Here is a 16,997-nt window from a genome sequence, read left to right as displayed (position 1 = left end):
TTTTGAATAGGTATGGAATAGGATCAGGAGTGGAATTGAAGAGAGCTATCCAAGAGAAGATTTAAGGAAGGTCAGTGACTGAGTGTGACTCTTTTTCAATGGGCGACGTTTAGTAAAGGAAGTGAGTAAAGGAACACGTTTGTTTCACGACAGAACCCATATTCAGAAACGCACGCCGTCTGATCGTCTCGCTGTGCTTCGAAAAGGGAAAGCAAAGATTGTTTTGTAAATCAGGGAACGCCACGAAAGACCCTGAGAAAAGTCTATGCCACGGGATAATAAGACTGAGTGTTTGAGGCAGCCCTGACTGGCCTGCAATGTGCAACCACCTTGAAACTTGACATCAGTGTTTGATAGAAAGTTAGTGCAGTCAGCGGAGGGACCAAAAGAACAAAAACATCGACGCTGTGTCTCCTCATCCCAGTGATTGGTAACCAAAAAAAACAAATCCTCCTCCTGTTGTGTGAATGTGACAGCAGCAGTTTGCTTTCCCCTCCGTCTCCGTCCTTCACTCAGCCCTCCCTCTGTTACGAGACAGAGGGAGGGCTGAGAAGTCTCTTTCGAACCTCTCCTCTGTTGCCGTCCAATCCCACTCACAGAAACGTCACGTCTTCTTGGGACTGCACCCACCGCCAGTGGGCATCGTACTCCAGGTGCATTTTGCCCTTCATCTTACAGGTGTCCAGCTCGATCTTCCCGTTCCTGTACGCCGTGAGTTTGGGACTCTGCTTCTGGCCGAGGCCGAGTCGAGTCGGGCTGCCAGTCTGCTCGCTCGCTTTCTCTGCAACGCCGTTAGCTTTAGCGGCTCGCGTCTGGGAGTTCCCCTCGGGAGTGAGGCCCTCCTTACCCGTGTCCGAAGCCTTGGACCAGACGGGGGCATCCTGCTTGGTTTGGGGGCGGCCAACAGGAGGCGCTGGTTCCCCACCCGCGGTCCCGTTGACCCCACTTCCTGCTTCTCTCGCCGCTTTGGCCTCAGTTCCATCGCTAATCCCGTTCTCTTGACTTCCGACCCTGACACAAGACCTCACCCCCGTTCCGGCGCCCCCTCCAGTCCGGTTCTTGGCGGCGCCCTCGGAAGCCAGCGGTGTGACGGAGGAGCAGATGACCGACTCGGAGCTGGAGGGGCAGTACTCGTCCATGTCGTCGGCCAGCGTGTCCAGGTAGCTGCCGATGGAGATGTTGTCCAGCTTGTCGTTGGGGTCCTGCAGGCTGCTCCAGGAGCCCCGCCAGGACGTGTCGCCCAGGCTGTACTGGCTGCTGGTCAGGCTGCTGCAGCGACTCGTCAGGGTGCTGCGCTCCTCCATCAGCCACTTGACCGCCTCAATGCCCTCGTTGACGGCCAGCAGCTGCTGCAAGAGCTTCACGTCCACTGAACGCAAGTGTGCCTGTAACAAGTGAAGAAATGTTACTGAAGTTATGGAGTCACTTCATCAGTTTTAGGTGCATTGATTTGTTCTTTTCAACTACACTACCATTCAAAGGTTTGGGGTCACTGACTCGCTTTTGTATTGAAGTCCATTCTAACCAGGTTTATGCAACAATCTTTTGTCATTACTTTTTGTATTTTTTGTAACAATTTAAAAGAATTCAACTTCTAGAATGATGGCCATATATTGTAAACTTGAAATTCATTCTCTGAAATCACATTCAATTAGATATTCAAGGCAACAACTGTCAAAGCCATCCCATAACGTGTTCAGCAAATCCTGACTGCTTTACCTGCACTAGTAATGTTCTTCGAGCATTCCAGTGGATTATTTTTAATGAAGCCGATTGTGATAAGAGTCCAAAACAGAGATGAGTCAGTGAACGCAAACTATTGAATTGAAAGGGAAAATAAATTCAAAACAGATTTCTAAATGTTGCAAATTACTCAAACTCTTCATCGTAGTCGTAGGAGGCAAAGAAGACGGCAACAGTGATTCTACGATAGCTCTCTGAACATTGAGCAATATTGTTGCAGTGCGCTCCAAACACAATGTTCTGTTTTCCATCTTGGCTGTGAAAAATGGTAAAAGTGGGCTCATAGAATCCTTTTACTGATGAAAAATGAAAGTGTTAGAAAAGAGGAGGAGCAACTTTGGAAAGGGTAAATATCTAAACACCCTTCCTCCATTGTCTTCTAATGCCGAAAAGAAAATGTCAGTTGCTACCGTTTTTCACTGACTAATCTGCATAATGGTAATAGGTATAATAAGTAGAAGGTAAGTATCTTTTTACACTGGAGACAGGTAAAGCCAGAAGGGAATCAATGGGAGGCTTTCATGCGTTTTAAAGCGTTTAGCTTACCTGTACCTTTATGATAATAATAATAATAATTCTGGCAGTGAGGGTAGTAGGGTAAAAACACTGGTTCATTTGGTAGCATGGACTCCTGGATTAAAATCCATTGAAGGTCTTCAAGACCCCCCAAGAGAGTTATGGTCAATCCATCCAATGACTATCCCAGCCCTTGACCAACGCCTAACCAAAGCAAGACTTTACATCTCTACCAGAAGCCATGTCTCAGTCCAAATATAGACGACCAAAGTCAGAGGAAACAATTTGAAAATCCATGCAGTGGATTTCCAACAGTGACAATCAATTGTTCGCTGTTTAATCCCACTAACTCAGTGAGCTGCTTTCCAAATTCACAGTCTGCACATTGGTGCAAGTGGTCTGCAATGAAAGCTCACCGCTGCACATTGCGACTGGAAACGTTTAGCAACATGTTTAGCAGCGTGCGCTGCTGAGGTCGGCTAAAAGCTTCTGTGCGGGTCAGATAGAAGACACCCGGCCTTAGCTAGCGCGCACATTTCAAACAGGCATGAGATGAAGAGGGGAAAAAAAACAAGATTGAAAGGCGAACATGAAATAAGAGGTACATAAATAGATATCAAGAGGCCAAAACACACATTAAAGCAGAGATCACATGGTTCGCAAGGAGGAGCAGCCAGACCGAGGACTGAAGATTAACAACCGCGGCATGCTCGTGTGTGTGTGTGTGTGTGTGTGTGTGTGTGTGTGTGTGTGTGTGTAAACCACCGACATTCGGGGGCACAGGCAGCCATTTGGGGCGGGGTTCAGCTTTGAGGTTTGAGGTTTTCTGCTGGCAGACGCTGGATGCTTAATAAGGACGGCAGTAAAAAAGCAGCGAGCGCTGAGGTAGCAACATGCTAACTGGGCTTAGCGCACCACGGCCCCAACACTATTCAGGGATGTTGTCACATTTCATAGTCTAAAAAGAGAAACACATGATGAATACGTGTCCGGACTAAACCACATCTATTTGTACGACGAGCCTCTCACTACAACTTTGACAGTTTGCATACAAGAGCACTGTTGAGCCAACGCCTACAGGAAGATGTGCCAAAATACTGCTTATCAACTAAAATTCCCAGGAGTTTTTTGGGGCATAAATGTGGGGGAAAAGATATTGAGTGCAAACCTCATTTTTCTGTGACTGTCACTAATTAAAAATAACTACATAAAAAATGTCAACGCAGAAGGACAGCCCCTTGATTTATAAATATGTAACCATGTTGAAGGACGGGGTCACATGAAGTCAGAGGCTTAACGGTGACAGAGCCCAGGCAGCCTGTCAGGGACTGAAGCGCCATTAATCATCTTTTGTCTATATGTGCCATTAACACACAGCCAAGCAGAGCTCAGTTTTCTGAGCCAAACACCTCCTGGCTGAGCCGCAGGATCTTGGAGAGCTTGCCCTGCCTTTTATATCTGCTCTATAACCGTGTGTTTGTGTGTACAGTGTTCTTCAAAACATCAATCGTGGTTTCAAGCAGACCCAGAAACCAAGAAAATGTTATTTTAACAATGAAAGAACCAGTTGAAATTTGAGTTGATGCAAAATTCAACTGAAACAATTTTTTTTTAATCATTATTTTCAGTCAGCGTACACCATCAGCCCTCTCACGCTGTCTGAAGATAAGAAAAGAAAACCCTTCAACTGAAACTCTAATAAGCGACGCATGGCTAAAACAAACCTCGACTGAAGCGTTCTGTGAGCAGTCGTCCCTCTTCTCAAATTTTGACCGACTCATTTCTCCAGAGTGAATCAGAGTTGTTAACAGCCTCCCTCCGCAGTGGGGGATAATTGTTGGAAAGTTTGCCGTTAAGAACATTTGGTTGGGTGTCGGGTTGGACTTGGACACTTTGTTTGACATTTTGTGGCTTTTCTTGAAACGGTCGCCCCGGGAGCTTCCACCCAGGCGGCCCTGGCCTGCTGCTACGACATCCCAGAAATCCAACAAGTTTTCAGATTTTCTTTCGATAAAAAAAATAGCGCTAGCACGGCACATTTGCTCACTGGTGCTGGAGGAGGCACTGGATGTACACCAAGGGGATACGTTGGGAGTTTGACAGCAGCCCTGTTTTCTCTTCTGTCAATTCAATCACAACTAAAACTGTTGTTTTTTCTAAAGCCAGACCTGTAGCATTTCAGACTTGTCACCTTCTCTGCAATCACGACCCTCGGTACTATACATAGAAGCCCGACGTCTGAGATGAGTCGGCCAGCGAATCAGAACACAGCAACATCGGAAGCCCAGTCTGCAAACCCTCCTGTGAGGCAGCAGCTTTTCAGTGTCACATGGTGGGCGAGAGCAGACTGCTGAATCACAGCCAGCGGGGACGCTTCAAATCACACGCTCTCTTCACACACACACACACACACACACACACACACACACACACACACACACACACACACACGCACACACACACACACACACAGGCCTCTCTCTCGGCTCGGTGTCCCTCCGTCTCTGTCTCACGTCCTCTGGTGTCACTCTCTGTCGTTACACCTCACTGCTCCCTCGCTCGGACACACGGCGACCTTGCCGGGGAGCCCCTCCCACCTCGGTGCGCAGCAGATCGGTCTCACTGCGGAACCAGCGCCCGCTCCAGCTGTCCACGGTCCCCTCCCGAGTCCCTGTCAGGCGTCCATTCTTAAATTTGCTCCTTTTTGTGCCGATTGTTTATTCATTGGTTCATTGATCTTCGCCCCTTTAAAATTTTACTCACCGTCATTTTTGCTTTGTTATATTTAGAACAACAAGTAGACGAGTTAAGAACGTGTTGTCTCTCGATACCTAACACGCATTTAAATAGTTTTAAATGTGTTACCTTCTTCATGGTGCTACAATAGCTTGGAATCACAAAGAAATAGAACACTTTCTGCACTAAAGCTTCAATGAAAGACTCCACTGAGGGTTTAATCATGTGTGTCTAACTTTCCTTTTTGCTCATCTACTTCCATTAAGGATCACAACAAAAATAAAGTTAGTTAAATCATATTAAAACTAAGAAACAAACTGCAACGATGAACCGCTACACTGCTACTTTAACTGCTACGGCAGTTATTCTAACAGGTGCATGTGTTTGAGTGCATGTGTGTGTGTTGGGGTGGAATCAAGATGGCAAGCAACCATCTATGACAACTTTGTAGAACTCAGCTTTCTCTCGGCACACTTGGGTGTCGTCCTCACGTAATCCCCTTCAACGCTCAATCTTCTCGTCTCGCTTCCCTCCATTCGCCCTTTCTACACCTTCATCTCTGAATTCAAAGTCTAACGAGTCTTCCAAATCTAACGTCCGTGCCTTATGTGCTCTCTCCTCGCCCTGAACTTTGAGGTAAGCGTTGAAGCGTTAATTCTACGGCACTTTCCATCGTTTTTCTTCCCTGACGAGCACCGATCGAGATAAAGCGGAAGACGTGCCGCCGTCAAATGTGTTTCCCTCGACATTAAGTTACACAAACAGCATTACGGCAGAGGCAGCGAGGGCTCAGGTCACTGGCGCTACAGGGTGATTTAATCTGACAAGGAGCCTCTGCTGCCTCAGACAGCCAGCGCGGCCGGCAGACTGATGCTAGACGGTGATTCCCTCCAGCCGACTTTGCGCTGTCCTTCACAGCGAATAGAAAGCCGTCGCTTCAGACCGCAACAGGAAGATGCCAGAAGAAAACAAAAATTCACACTAAAAGGAAAAAAAAAAAGCAACAAAAGTCCCGGTGCTGATCCGTGAGTGAAAAACCCCCACCAAGCAGCCAATAAAGCCAGCGTGGCTTCGGTGCACGTGTGTTTTGGCTGTTGCCAGACTCGTGCGGTTTGAGAGGAATGTCTGCGGACCGGCGAGCGTTGGATCAGTGCACGGGGTTCCTTCCACGCAGCGGCAGGAGACGAAAGGCAGACGTTTTATAAGAGCACCTGCCCCCATCGCAAAGAACAACGTTTATCGTGCTGAGACACAAAGACGGCGTCACTACGCAACACTTCCTCTGACGCTCAGAGCTGTCTTGCCCTCGCTGTCTGAGACATTGGTGTCATAATCCTGTTGATGGGCAGTTGAAAGGCCAAGCTGCTAAACTGCTGCTTCCACTTCTTCTAAATTGAGGATTGACTTTTTGTGTTTAGCAAACTCTTGAATTGCTCATCATCTGTCTGCAAAGCAAGACGCTACGATAGATGAACCCATCAGAAGTCTTAACTGCCTTTGACAATGAGTGCTTTCTACATTTTCTCACTGATGAACAATCGTTGTAGAGTTAGTCTGGGTTTCGTTGACGGGGGAGGAACTTTAACAGTGAGTTCCAACATTTGAGGTGTCGGTCCCAATTTCCCCTGACAGGTCGCATGAACTATGTGAGCATTTCAGCACACTTCATTCTTGATCTTACAGTGGGCAGGTGCCTCTTGAGCAAAGAGTGCAATCTAACATGTTTGTACCGGAGGATAAAACATCAAACACAACAGAACTTGAACGTACCAGCAAGGATTGCGCTTTTTTAATTTCGTTGAACTTTGACATTCTGACAACATTCTGATTCTGTGATATGGAGAAAACACGAGACAGAGTGACGGCAGAATGGGCTGCATGTTTATGTGCAAAGCAGTCAGACTGGTGGTCAGGGAGACAGAAAAAGCCTGGTGAAGTTTCTATTTATAAGTTCAGACTCACAAACACACTGGCCACTTTATTAGGTTGCTGGTACTGGCAAGATGCACCTTGTAAAGTAGCCACTGAGTTCACAGCTGACAAAGTTGGAACATTTTTGTTTGAGGTTATTGGAGTCACCGCTGCTCGTCTTTTTGACCACCCAGCCCTGACACCAACCAGGCTTTTTCCTCCTCACAAATAACGCTCAGAGGATTTTATCTCCTTGTCGGGACCATTTCCTGTCATCCCTGGAGAAGATTCTGCCATCTCAACTCGGACCAGCCTGCCCAGTCATCTTCACCACATCTACATCTCTTACATGCACTGAGCAGCTGCCATGTGATTGGCTGATTAGTTATTTGTGTTAATTCAACATTTGACCAAAACTAAAGCAGTCAGCTGTGGGTGTTACTGTCCATCGTTCCTAACCGGACGCACTGCCAAGTTTTCCCTCCGCCATTGCAAGCACGGCTCTCTCATGAAGGACTCGCCCACGCAGACTCACGCAGAGGTGTGTGATGGAGTTTCAGCCTGCTGCGGCCCAGGAAGTGGCTCTTTATCACCTCACTCCCACAGCACACGTCATTAATGGACAAAACTGGCAATAAATCAGCTCGAATCTGCTCTCAACAGATCCCTGCCGAATGTCAGGGGAGGTGCAGGGAATATGAGCTCGGTGCTTTGGGCGGCTACGGTGTTGCATAGTCGCTCCGCTAAATGGGCTGTTTGGCTAATGAGGACCACACTTTGCTGCTATTTGGAGACAGTCATGTAATGGTCAATCGTAGTGCAGCCTGACATATAGTCACATGTCCTCTGGCCTAAAGGCTTGATATCTAACAGGTCAACACAGTCACGATAATAATACTAATATTCATGTTCAAAATAAGACGTGAACTCTGTTTACCGATGCAGATCAAATAAATGAACTGTGACCTCCACCAACATGCCAGACTTAAGACACCCAGCAATGTGTACCTACAGAGCGTCACGGAACCAGGAAGTTTTCAGGAAGTTTCCCGTTCCAGCGGCCGCAGACCTGCTTCCTCTCTGGCTCTCTCTCCGTCCACCCAGGCTGCCAGCGTCACGACCAAACGCCGCTTCTATTTCCAACGTGCGGTCGAACCGATAATGTGTTCTCGATCCTCGAACATAGCTGATGTGCTTCAGAGGAAGTTGGTCAGAAGGCCGCTCGCCTTAGCAGTCTGGCTGCCGGTGGCCAGCCGGCGTCTTTTTCTTTTTTTATTTGCGAAAACCACAGGAACGCACGATCACGTGCACGTTCGCAGAGGAAGGGTCAAAACAACAGAGAAGCCGAGGCGTTACTACGGCGACGGACAGCCACCGTCATTCTGGACGCAGATGGACAAAGGTCACGGAAGGGTCATTTGATATTTCTACTTCTACGACAAACTAAAGACTCAAGAAAAAAAGCCATGCTTGCAACGCAAACTACTGGGTCCAGGGAAGAATCAGAATCAGGACCATGAAAGCAGCCGTCAGCCTGGTACCTCACCAACAGCTGGGGCTCCATCACAGGTGTGCACAGTGGCTCCTGATCCACAGGATCCCTGCGCACAACACACCCTAAACCAGATGAAGGTTCTGAACCCGACTCGGCTCCAGCGGACCACCGTGACTCTACAGGACCAAGCTGGTATTGAAAATGAATGGATGGATGGAAAGGTTCTGAACCTCCATCTTGCCCGACTTTAAAAGGGTTTTTTTCATCGGCAAGCATCGGTCCAAAGTGAAAAACAACTTAACTTTTATACAGTATTTAGAGTCACAAGACAACTATGAAGGTTGTAAAAAAAAAGAAAAGGTTGCTAATCCAGAAAAGCTGAGCGTGTAATCACAGAAGCATACATTTATAGTATACCAGTAATAAAATCTGAATTTTGGAGGGTTTTGAACTGAATTAAATGCATGCGCCAGCGCCTACGTTTTGAAAAGTCAACACGTGAAGGGACTAAATGAAAAAACCTCAAGACGTATTAGTAATGTTCATTGTTGCTCACTTGAGAACGCACTAGCAACGAATAAACTTCTTAATTTGCTGCTGATTTCCCTTCAGAATTACCTCATCAAAATGAAGACATTTTGAAATATAAGTGAGCGTTCGCCTGCAAGTACACAAGAAAAAAGGTGTAATCAAATACTCGCAGTTCCGTCTAATATTGCCTTGTTGGACTGGGACTGGGACTGGGACGTGAATGTTAGAAGAAAAGTATCATTTATCACATTCTTGCCAATAGTTGTGTAAGAAGATTGCTCCCACCCTGTGCCACTCGGTCTGTGGTTGCCTGGTAACGCTGCAGGGATGACAGGCCTCTGAGGTCTCTGCCCAGCCGCAGAGTTTGGTCCGGCACACAGAGCAGCTAGCCAAATAAAACTTCACTGTGTTTTTGCACCACTGACACTGTCGGCTAAAATATCGAGAGATCGCCTTTCCTCAGGTGGGCTCGTCTGAAGATAAAGAAAAGAAATAACGCAAAGGGAATTGTGTCATTTCCTTCTTAACTGGAGATTCTGATCTTATTTGAAGCAATATTTCCCATTCTATGAACTGCAGATGGCGGTCCTGATGTTCCGATCTTTTCATGTGACACCCACCCAACCCATCCTGGAGAGGATCCCTGCTCCGTGGTTCTCCCTGCAGTTTTGATTTTCCCTGTTTATGGTGTTTTTCCTCGCCCGGATTGATTGTCTAACAGTGAAGAGTGTTGCATCTGTACAGAATATCTTTGTCTTTGCAGGCCTACACAAATCAAACGATTGATTGACGACTCATCGCATATTTACATACTAGCACCAATGCAGAGAAATGACTTGTGGAAGAAGTTTTTCAGGGTCAGGGCATTGAGTCATTCTTCAGGAAACAACAAAGTCTCGGGAACAAAGCCGAAATGCGGGATTTAGAATTCCATGAATATTTGTACCACTGCTCCAGAAAAGTCGCATTTACAAAGCGGGCTGTTTAAGCGGGAAGTTGAGTGCACTGCGGCTTTAGAGCGTAGGAAAATAGGTGTTTAGAAACTGGAGCACAAAACTGAACCCCTTTGGTTTGTGGTTATTCACGAAAAAAAGACTTTTACGTTGGCGAGAGCCTGGCAGATTGAGTCACGCTCAGCATGTGGGCTATTTTTAGCACTCGTCCTGAAAAGACATGAGCGAGAGACTTTATGCTCAGTATATTTATCCATGAAATACAGACCTAACAACTACTATTCATGTACACATGTAGCTTATAAAGTAAGTATCAATTTCAAACAGGCAAAACGGCTCAGTCAGAGGTTGCGATAGTGTGAACTCAATAAGGGTGCGTTCGCCCAAAACTAATTGCATCATTTTCTACTCTACTCTGCCCAACGTTGAAGAACACTCTTAACTCTATTAACTGTTTGCAGATTTCCCAGCTAATGACATCTAATGTAGCCATGCACAAAACGAATGTCGTGCCACCCAAGCCTCTGGAAGTTGGAGTAAAAAGGGCACAACACAACACAACACAACACAACACAACACAACACAACACAACGTATCTGCTCAGCCAGCTGTGTCACGTCCCTGTTGGTCTTGTGCGCACTCGCACCAATGCCACTCCAGGCGAGAAGGTTACAGTTGGATTTTTGGCCAAATAAAACACGTCGATGACTTTGAACTATCCTGTCAAACTGGATCACGAGTGGCTTGATTGTGTTTATTAGGTTTTTGCCTTTCTTTTGTTCAGACAAGGGTTCTGCTTGTCCTACCTTGACATGTTTCACGTGAAAACAAAATATGTCTGAAGCTCCACAGTATTCATCTCTCGAATGAAATGAATCTTAAAACACCCAAAAATGATGAAATACGGCTATTTTACGACTTTCTTACTATTAATATAATTTCCACAAGTTCGGTGTGCCGGATTAAAAAGCTTAACGGGCCGCATATGGCCCCCGGACCTTAGTTTGCCCATGCCTGGTTTAGAATCAGCTGTGTTTTTCTTCTGTTGCGTTTCCTTTTGCAGCTACAGCAGGCGACCACCGGGCTGAAGGTCCCACTGACTGACATCACAAAGGGTGCAGAGATTTGTCCTCCACATTCGGCCCATCTGAGCATCGACGCTGGTTTCCAAGCAGAGAAGGATGCAGTCTTTGGCCCGACTCGTCTCGTCCGGGATCGGAACCCACAACCAATTCACAAAGCGAATGGGCAAAATTCCAAATTTTGGTGAGGTAATATCCCTTTAAGGCCACGTGCAGGAGCAGCAGGAGGAAACACTGAAGGGAACTCAGCTGTTGAGAAGACACTCACTCTCCAATGGCACATCAGCCTTGGAGAAAAGTGAATGGAGGACGAGTCAATGATGCTGTCTGTCTGTCTGTCTGTCTGTCTGTCCAATGACTGAGCCTCTTGTTAAAATACAACTGCTGTGATGTGTGTGTGGCGCACACACACACACACACACACACACACACACACACACACACACACACACACACACACACACAGACAGAGTAATGTAAAGCACCCTCACCATCTCCGCCTTCAGTTTCCGGATCTTGTCGTCCAAACTCTTCCTTCCCGTCTCCCTGAGAGGGGGTTCGTGTGCGGGGCTCTGCTTGGCGTCGGCCCGGCCACTGGCCGCCTCCTCCCGCATCCACCTGAGCAGACCCTCGGGAGTCTTGCGGCCGATTTTCACCTCTATGTCTTTCAGATCCGGGATTCCGTCGCCGCCGTTGCCCTCGTCCATCGCGCTGACAAAAAAAATTAAGAAGAAAAAAAAAAAAAAAAAAAGCCGAGAGGCGACTCGGACTTCTTGACGTCAGCCTTTACGTCCTCTGCGTTCCGTGGAAAACGTGGCGAGAGCTGCTGCGTCCCATAGGACGGTGAGGCATCCTCTGCCCCCCCCCCCCCCCCCCTCCCTCACCCCCGGCTGAGTTGGACTGCGCCAGACGAGGACAACAAACAAACAACAACAACAACAAAAATGAGACACACAAACAACGTGACGTCACTCTGGATCCATGCTGCTTTCAGTGTCTCAGTTAGGACATCAGGTGTCAGCAGTGATGGAGTCGGTCCTTTCAAAAGCTGCCGAAAGAGAATAAAGACAAAATCTTCTGACTTTTGTGGTTTTATTTCCTGCGGTTTGCCAGCCGGGCGGTCCGCGGCGTGTCGCCCGCGGTCATGTGTGTGTCCGCCGGAGGCTGCTGGAGGCTGCTGCGGCTCTCTGGGGGTCCTTCAGCTGAGACACATTGCGCAGATTCCACCTGCATGATGACAGCGAGCAGCAGCAGCCGCAGAGCGAGCGGAGAACCCAGACGTCAAGACAGCACACTGACTCTGAAGCACTTCCGGTAGCCCTGCCAAAATAAAACATGGTGAGAGGAACACAATTGAGTATGGCGGACTACCAAAATAAAACTGTCTCCTAAATAATGACGTGGTGGTGGTGGTGATGATGATGATGATGATGATGATGATGATGATGATGATGATGACGACAAATAAGTCACTATAAAAATAAATACATTTCATTACTACTGCTGCTGCTGCTGCTGCTGCTGCTGCTGCTGCTGCTGTTGAAAAAAAGGCTTAAATTGTTCCTCAGGCATCAAAGTAAAACTGCCAACAGCGAGGCCAACCTGGGAAATTTGGAGAGCCAGTGGTTCATTCATTTTTTATACTGTTTGGTTTAAGGACTGAACCAACAGCCACCCACTCTGAGGGCTGACGCTCTACCACTATGCTGTAAAACACTGTAAACTATGCTGATTCATGCAGGGGAATTCTAAACCTCGACACGAGAAGCTTGTTAAAATATCGAAAAAGATCCTGAATGTCATGTACAATTCCCTTTACCCATGCTTTCCCATGATCATCTGTCTCTAGTTGGTCAGTGAACTCATCAGAATTTATAAAAAATGACCTGAAAACAAGTATATCGTGGGACCTTTAACTTTGTCTTGTAAGCATTTCAATTGCTTTCCACTGACTATTTGTTGCACTTTAGTTGCCTTTATTGAATAGACTGTAAATGCAACGTCTGCTCCTTTAAACTTCATGTAGAATACATGTCATCATAAAATCTAACGATAATGTCTTGCTTTTTGTATTTTTAAACAGATCATTACTTAACTGCACAGAACGTGTATAGAATGCGTATTGCTTTATTCATGTGGAATTTTGTCATCTAAGCATCACATCTTTAAACTTAAATTAATTCTGATTTTTACACTTTGACCCTTCGCTGACGCAAGCCTTGTCAACAGTTTTTGTCTTTTTTTATATATATATTTTTTTTTAATGTAATAAATCAAACTAATGGCAAAGTTGGACAAGGGCTGCGCTAAGTGTTGATCTGATGTCAGATGATTTCACTGAGAAGCTGCTTGGATGCAGCCGAGCCCCCATGATGGGGCTGAAGTCTAATCAGTGTAATGAAGTGTGACAGATGTCTGTGTTACTTAGGACGATCACATTACTCGCAGTGCAGTTACACATACTAACACCCAGCGGCCCAACATGACAAACCCTGCTCACACTCTGGTCCGGTCATTTCTTTTTCTCTCTGGCAGGATTGGACCTCCACATGTGGAACTGAGTCCTTCAGCTGCCAGAGTGCATAAAGTGAAGACTCAGAGCTGTGAAACCGGTGGGATATAGCGTGAAAACCAGGCCAATTTCTCACAACACAAAAAAAATCTACATTTTCATAGGGTGCATAATTGAGTTTACTGATATCCAATACTCACGATTGAAATATTAAAAAAAAAAGGAAAAAAAGCGAATCCTTCATGACCAACCAATAACATGTCATGCTACGACTTCATAAAATTGCAGTGCAGTCTCCAGTACATCAGTACAAGGAGATAACTGCAATCCTCTGCAGACAGAAAAGGCCTCTGGAGATGAAAAGATTTTCTTTCTGCTGTGAGAGCCACGGAGAGGCAGTGCAGTTAAAATGTGATGAGGCAGCTTGGAGAGGAAGAAGACTTTAGGCAACAGCGTGAGCACTAATTAAATGAACAAGTGCGTCTCGGAGGAATAGGAGACGCAGGGATGGGTGTCTGTATTGAACAGCGACGAATTAAAAAGATGGATTAGAAATGTGCACGGATTATGGCCGTGTCACTGTCGGAGAGCTGCTGACAGCGGAGTGAAGCCCCTTCTTTGGATCAAAATGGAGAACATGCCGTAGAACAGAAAGTGATTTGTTTAATCTAATGCTTCCAAGTGCAAGAAGGTCTCACAGAGGAATTAATAACTGAAAGCAGCTCATGTAAGGTGGAGGATTGAAAGGTCTGGATTAGAAAGGCTTCCTGTGTGTTTACACGTACCCCCCCGATTGTCCAACCATCATCCAATCGACGAGTTACAAACAAGCCCCGAGCCACCAGTGGTCTCACTCATCCCATCCTCATCGTTGACTTTTGTTGGTTTAACGTCCTCATTAATGAGACATTTTTGGTTCTGTGGCAACAAAACAATGAAGTGGGTCATCAAAGGAGTTATGGTGAGAGGAAAAACACCTCTCCCATTGTGCAGGACACACATCCTAATCCTTGTTAAGAGGGAATTTCAGGGGTCATCATCCTTCCGATAAAACCTCTGTTTTCTCTCTGAGCATCTGGGCTGTGGACTGTTTCACCTAAATCGGAGCATCTGCGAGCAAAATCCAGTTTATCCTGTCTCGCTGGGGGCTGCAGGGTTGCGCAGCCTTAACGACAGGCATCTGTATTGTTACCTAGCAATCAGCGTCGTGGTAACCACAATGGTCACCATGGCAACGGTAGGTTTTCACATTTCTGTCCGCCGACGTGGTTCAGATGAGAAACGCTGCCTACGAGGAAGGTGGGTCAGCGACGGCGTGACGAGTGTGGGCGGCCCACGTGTTTCTGGGAAGCCATGGAGGTTCCAAGCAAACGGCTGAAAGCTCCTGTATCGTCCAAAGTTCACGTCGCCAATGTTCTTTAAAAACTCTGCATGTGTCCAGATTGTCGGCGAAACTCCACAGAAATGCTACAAGTCAGTTCAGAAAGTACGTGCTAAAACAAACAGGAAGTACGCTGCTTGTGATGTCACAGAGGGCTCGAATACCTCTCCTAGGGTAATGACATCATCAGCCGTGTTGATTCTGACGCATTAAAGCCCGACAGTGGTAAAACCTTTGTCCGTCGCCTTCCACACAGATGGAATTCACAAAGGAAAACTGTTTTAGCAGGAAGCTCAAATCAAGTGTTCTGCCGGAGGCTGTAAACACAGGGCTAAATGAGCTGGTTTCCCTAATGAGACATACGAGGCTGCTACAGTGCACTCCAGATGGACATCACAGCTCTGACAGAGGGAATAACAAGGAAGTCTCAGTCAGTTCAGCCTTGAAGCTGCGTGTTGTCTTCATGCTGATGCTGGTTTGCTCCAGCTGATGAGCGTTGAGCAGATTTACTCCTCAAACGACTGAACACATCTGATGGTCCACTGCAGACAGCTGCCTCGTCTTCCTGCACGGGGCACCCCCCCCTTCCTCCTTCCTGTCACACAACCTGAGGCTCCTCTGTTTCCATCATGGATCCATTTGGACATCATCCTGACTCCTGGATGAAGGGGTCAAGTGATCTAACCAAGAACCTTACGGCCCACGATTCAAATCTATCAGACATTTAAAACATTCTGAGCGAACCTTTTTTCATTTCGCTGATTGGCCCTCACAATAAATGCCATATTTGCATGGTTTCAAACACACATCTTTAATCACTTCTTCCAATGAATATCACACCCTGATCGTGAGCTTGCACCATTGAGGGTTCATCAATTGTTACAGAGATTGTTTACATCGTGGCAAACTTCCAAACTGGACTCGTGCTATTTTAAAGATGTCACTTCACAATCCTAGAAACTAGAAAAAGTTTGTTTCTTTTTAAACTGTGTGATCATTAGGACACCACAACAGTGTGTAAGAAGCATCCACCAATGTATTCCGCAGTGAGTCTTCAGATGCTTATTTTTCTGACATTAAATCAATATTTGTTCTTTCTATGGGTTTCACTTGCAGTCTCAGAGTTTAACCCTCTATTGGTCTTGTTGCGAAGGTTACATTTTCTATTGATCTTGCTTTTGACTTGCAGCTGCTACTGCCCCCTGGTGACGGATAATGGCCCCAATGACCTCCATTCAAATGGCATTTACGCAGACCTGATGATGGGCTCTGGGCCTCAGGCGTCCCTAAAGTCCGGTCCCTGGTCAGAGGGATCTGAGACAAGGCACATTTACCCTGCAACAGAAGTGTTTGGATGAGCGTGCAGAGGCATCAGAAGCATGAAACATGCTTATCATTTGCATATTTGATCTTGAGATAGCGATGGTTGTGCGGGATAAGAGCTGAGTCACCGTCCCAGTGTGCTCTTTAGCCAAATATTTACCCACAGCGCATCATTTATCTGTTGCCACGTCATGCAAATCTCTGCCGAACGATGTTCGCCTCGGTTAAAAGGGTCTTTTCACGCAGCACCGCAAAACACAAACAGCATTTCTCTCATTTTTCTCGGTTTAAATTGATCCAGTTGGTCCACATTCTTCTGCTCTCCACAGCTGACAACACATGGGGGTAAGGGGTGGGGGGTGAGGGGGGAGGGGGGGGGGTAGCCTCGTTCAAAACAATGCTTCAGAAGGAAGTTTAGTTTTTTTTTCCAAAACCACAGGACATAAATAACAGCAACCTGTCAAAAAGAGCCTCGAGGGTGAAAAGCTGACGCTCGAATGAGAAGAAATAACTTAGAAAATAAATAATCTCCTTTTTCAGAAGATAATGCCAGCATGTAGTAAATGAAGTTGGACATTTTGATTCATTTCTGGACACTGAGGACACTGAGAGTGAGCGATGAGTAACATCCAGTGCAAAAATCCTTTTACCCCTCTACACCTACTCCACTCCCTTGTCACTCCCAAACCTGTCCAACCTGTCTGCATCAGGGTGACAAGAGTGGGTGGAGGAATTCTGCCGCCTCAGACTGAACCACAGGCTCAGGAGGTTGGTTAGCAGGGGGGGGGGGGTTACTCCAGTGGGAAAAAAGCTC

The 16,997-nt window shown here is 46.6% G+C and overlaps 1 protein-coding gene across 1 annotated transcript; it reads right to left on the bottom strand.

Moving 5' to 3' along the window:
* Positions 1-505: 505 nt before the first annotated feature.
* lurap1 (leucine rich adaptor protein 1) lies at positions 506-11,826 on the bottom strand. Its single transcript, XM_076015960.1, has 2 exons — positions 11,459-11,826; positions 506-1,385 (listed from the first exon to the last, which is right to left on the bottom strand). Exons 1-2 carry the CDS (start codon positions 11,672-11,674, stop codon positions 594-596), a joined length of 1,008 nt encoding a protein of 335 aa, XP_075872075.1. The 5' UTR covers positions 11,675-11,826; the 3' UTR covers positions 506-593.
* Positions 11,827-16,997: the final 5,171 nt, after the last annotated feature.

The sequence above is a fragment of the Nelusetta ayraudi genome, unplaced genomic scaffold (genome assembly GCF_046127955.1).
Source record: "Nelusetta ayraudi isolate G7.1 ecotype Tasmania unplaced genomic scaffold, CSIRO-AGI_Nayr_v1 ptg000204l, whole genome shotgun sequence".
Lineage (NCBI taxonomy): Eukaryota > Metazoa > Chordata > Actinopteri > Tetraodontiformes > Monacanthidae > Nelusetta > Nelusetta ayraudi.
This window is presented reverse-complemented; position numbering and strand designations above follow the sequence as displayed.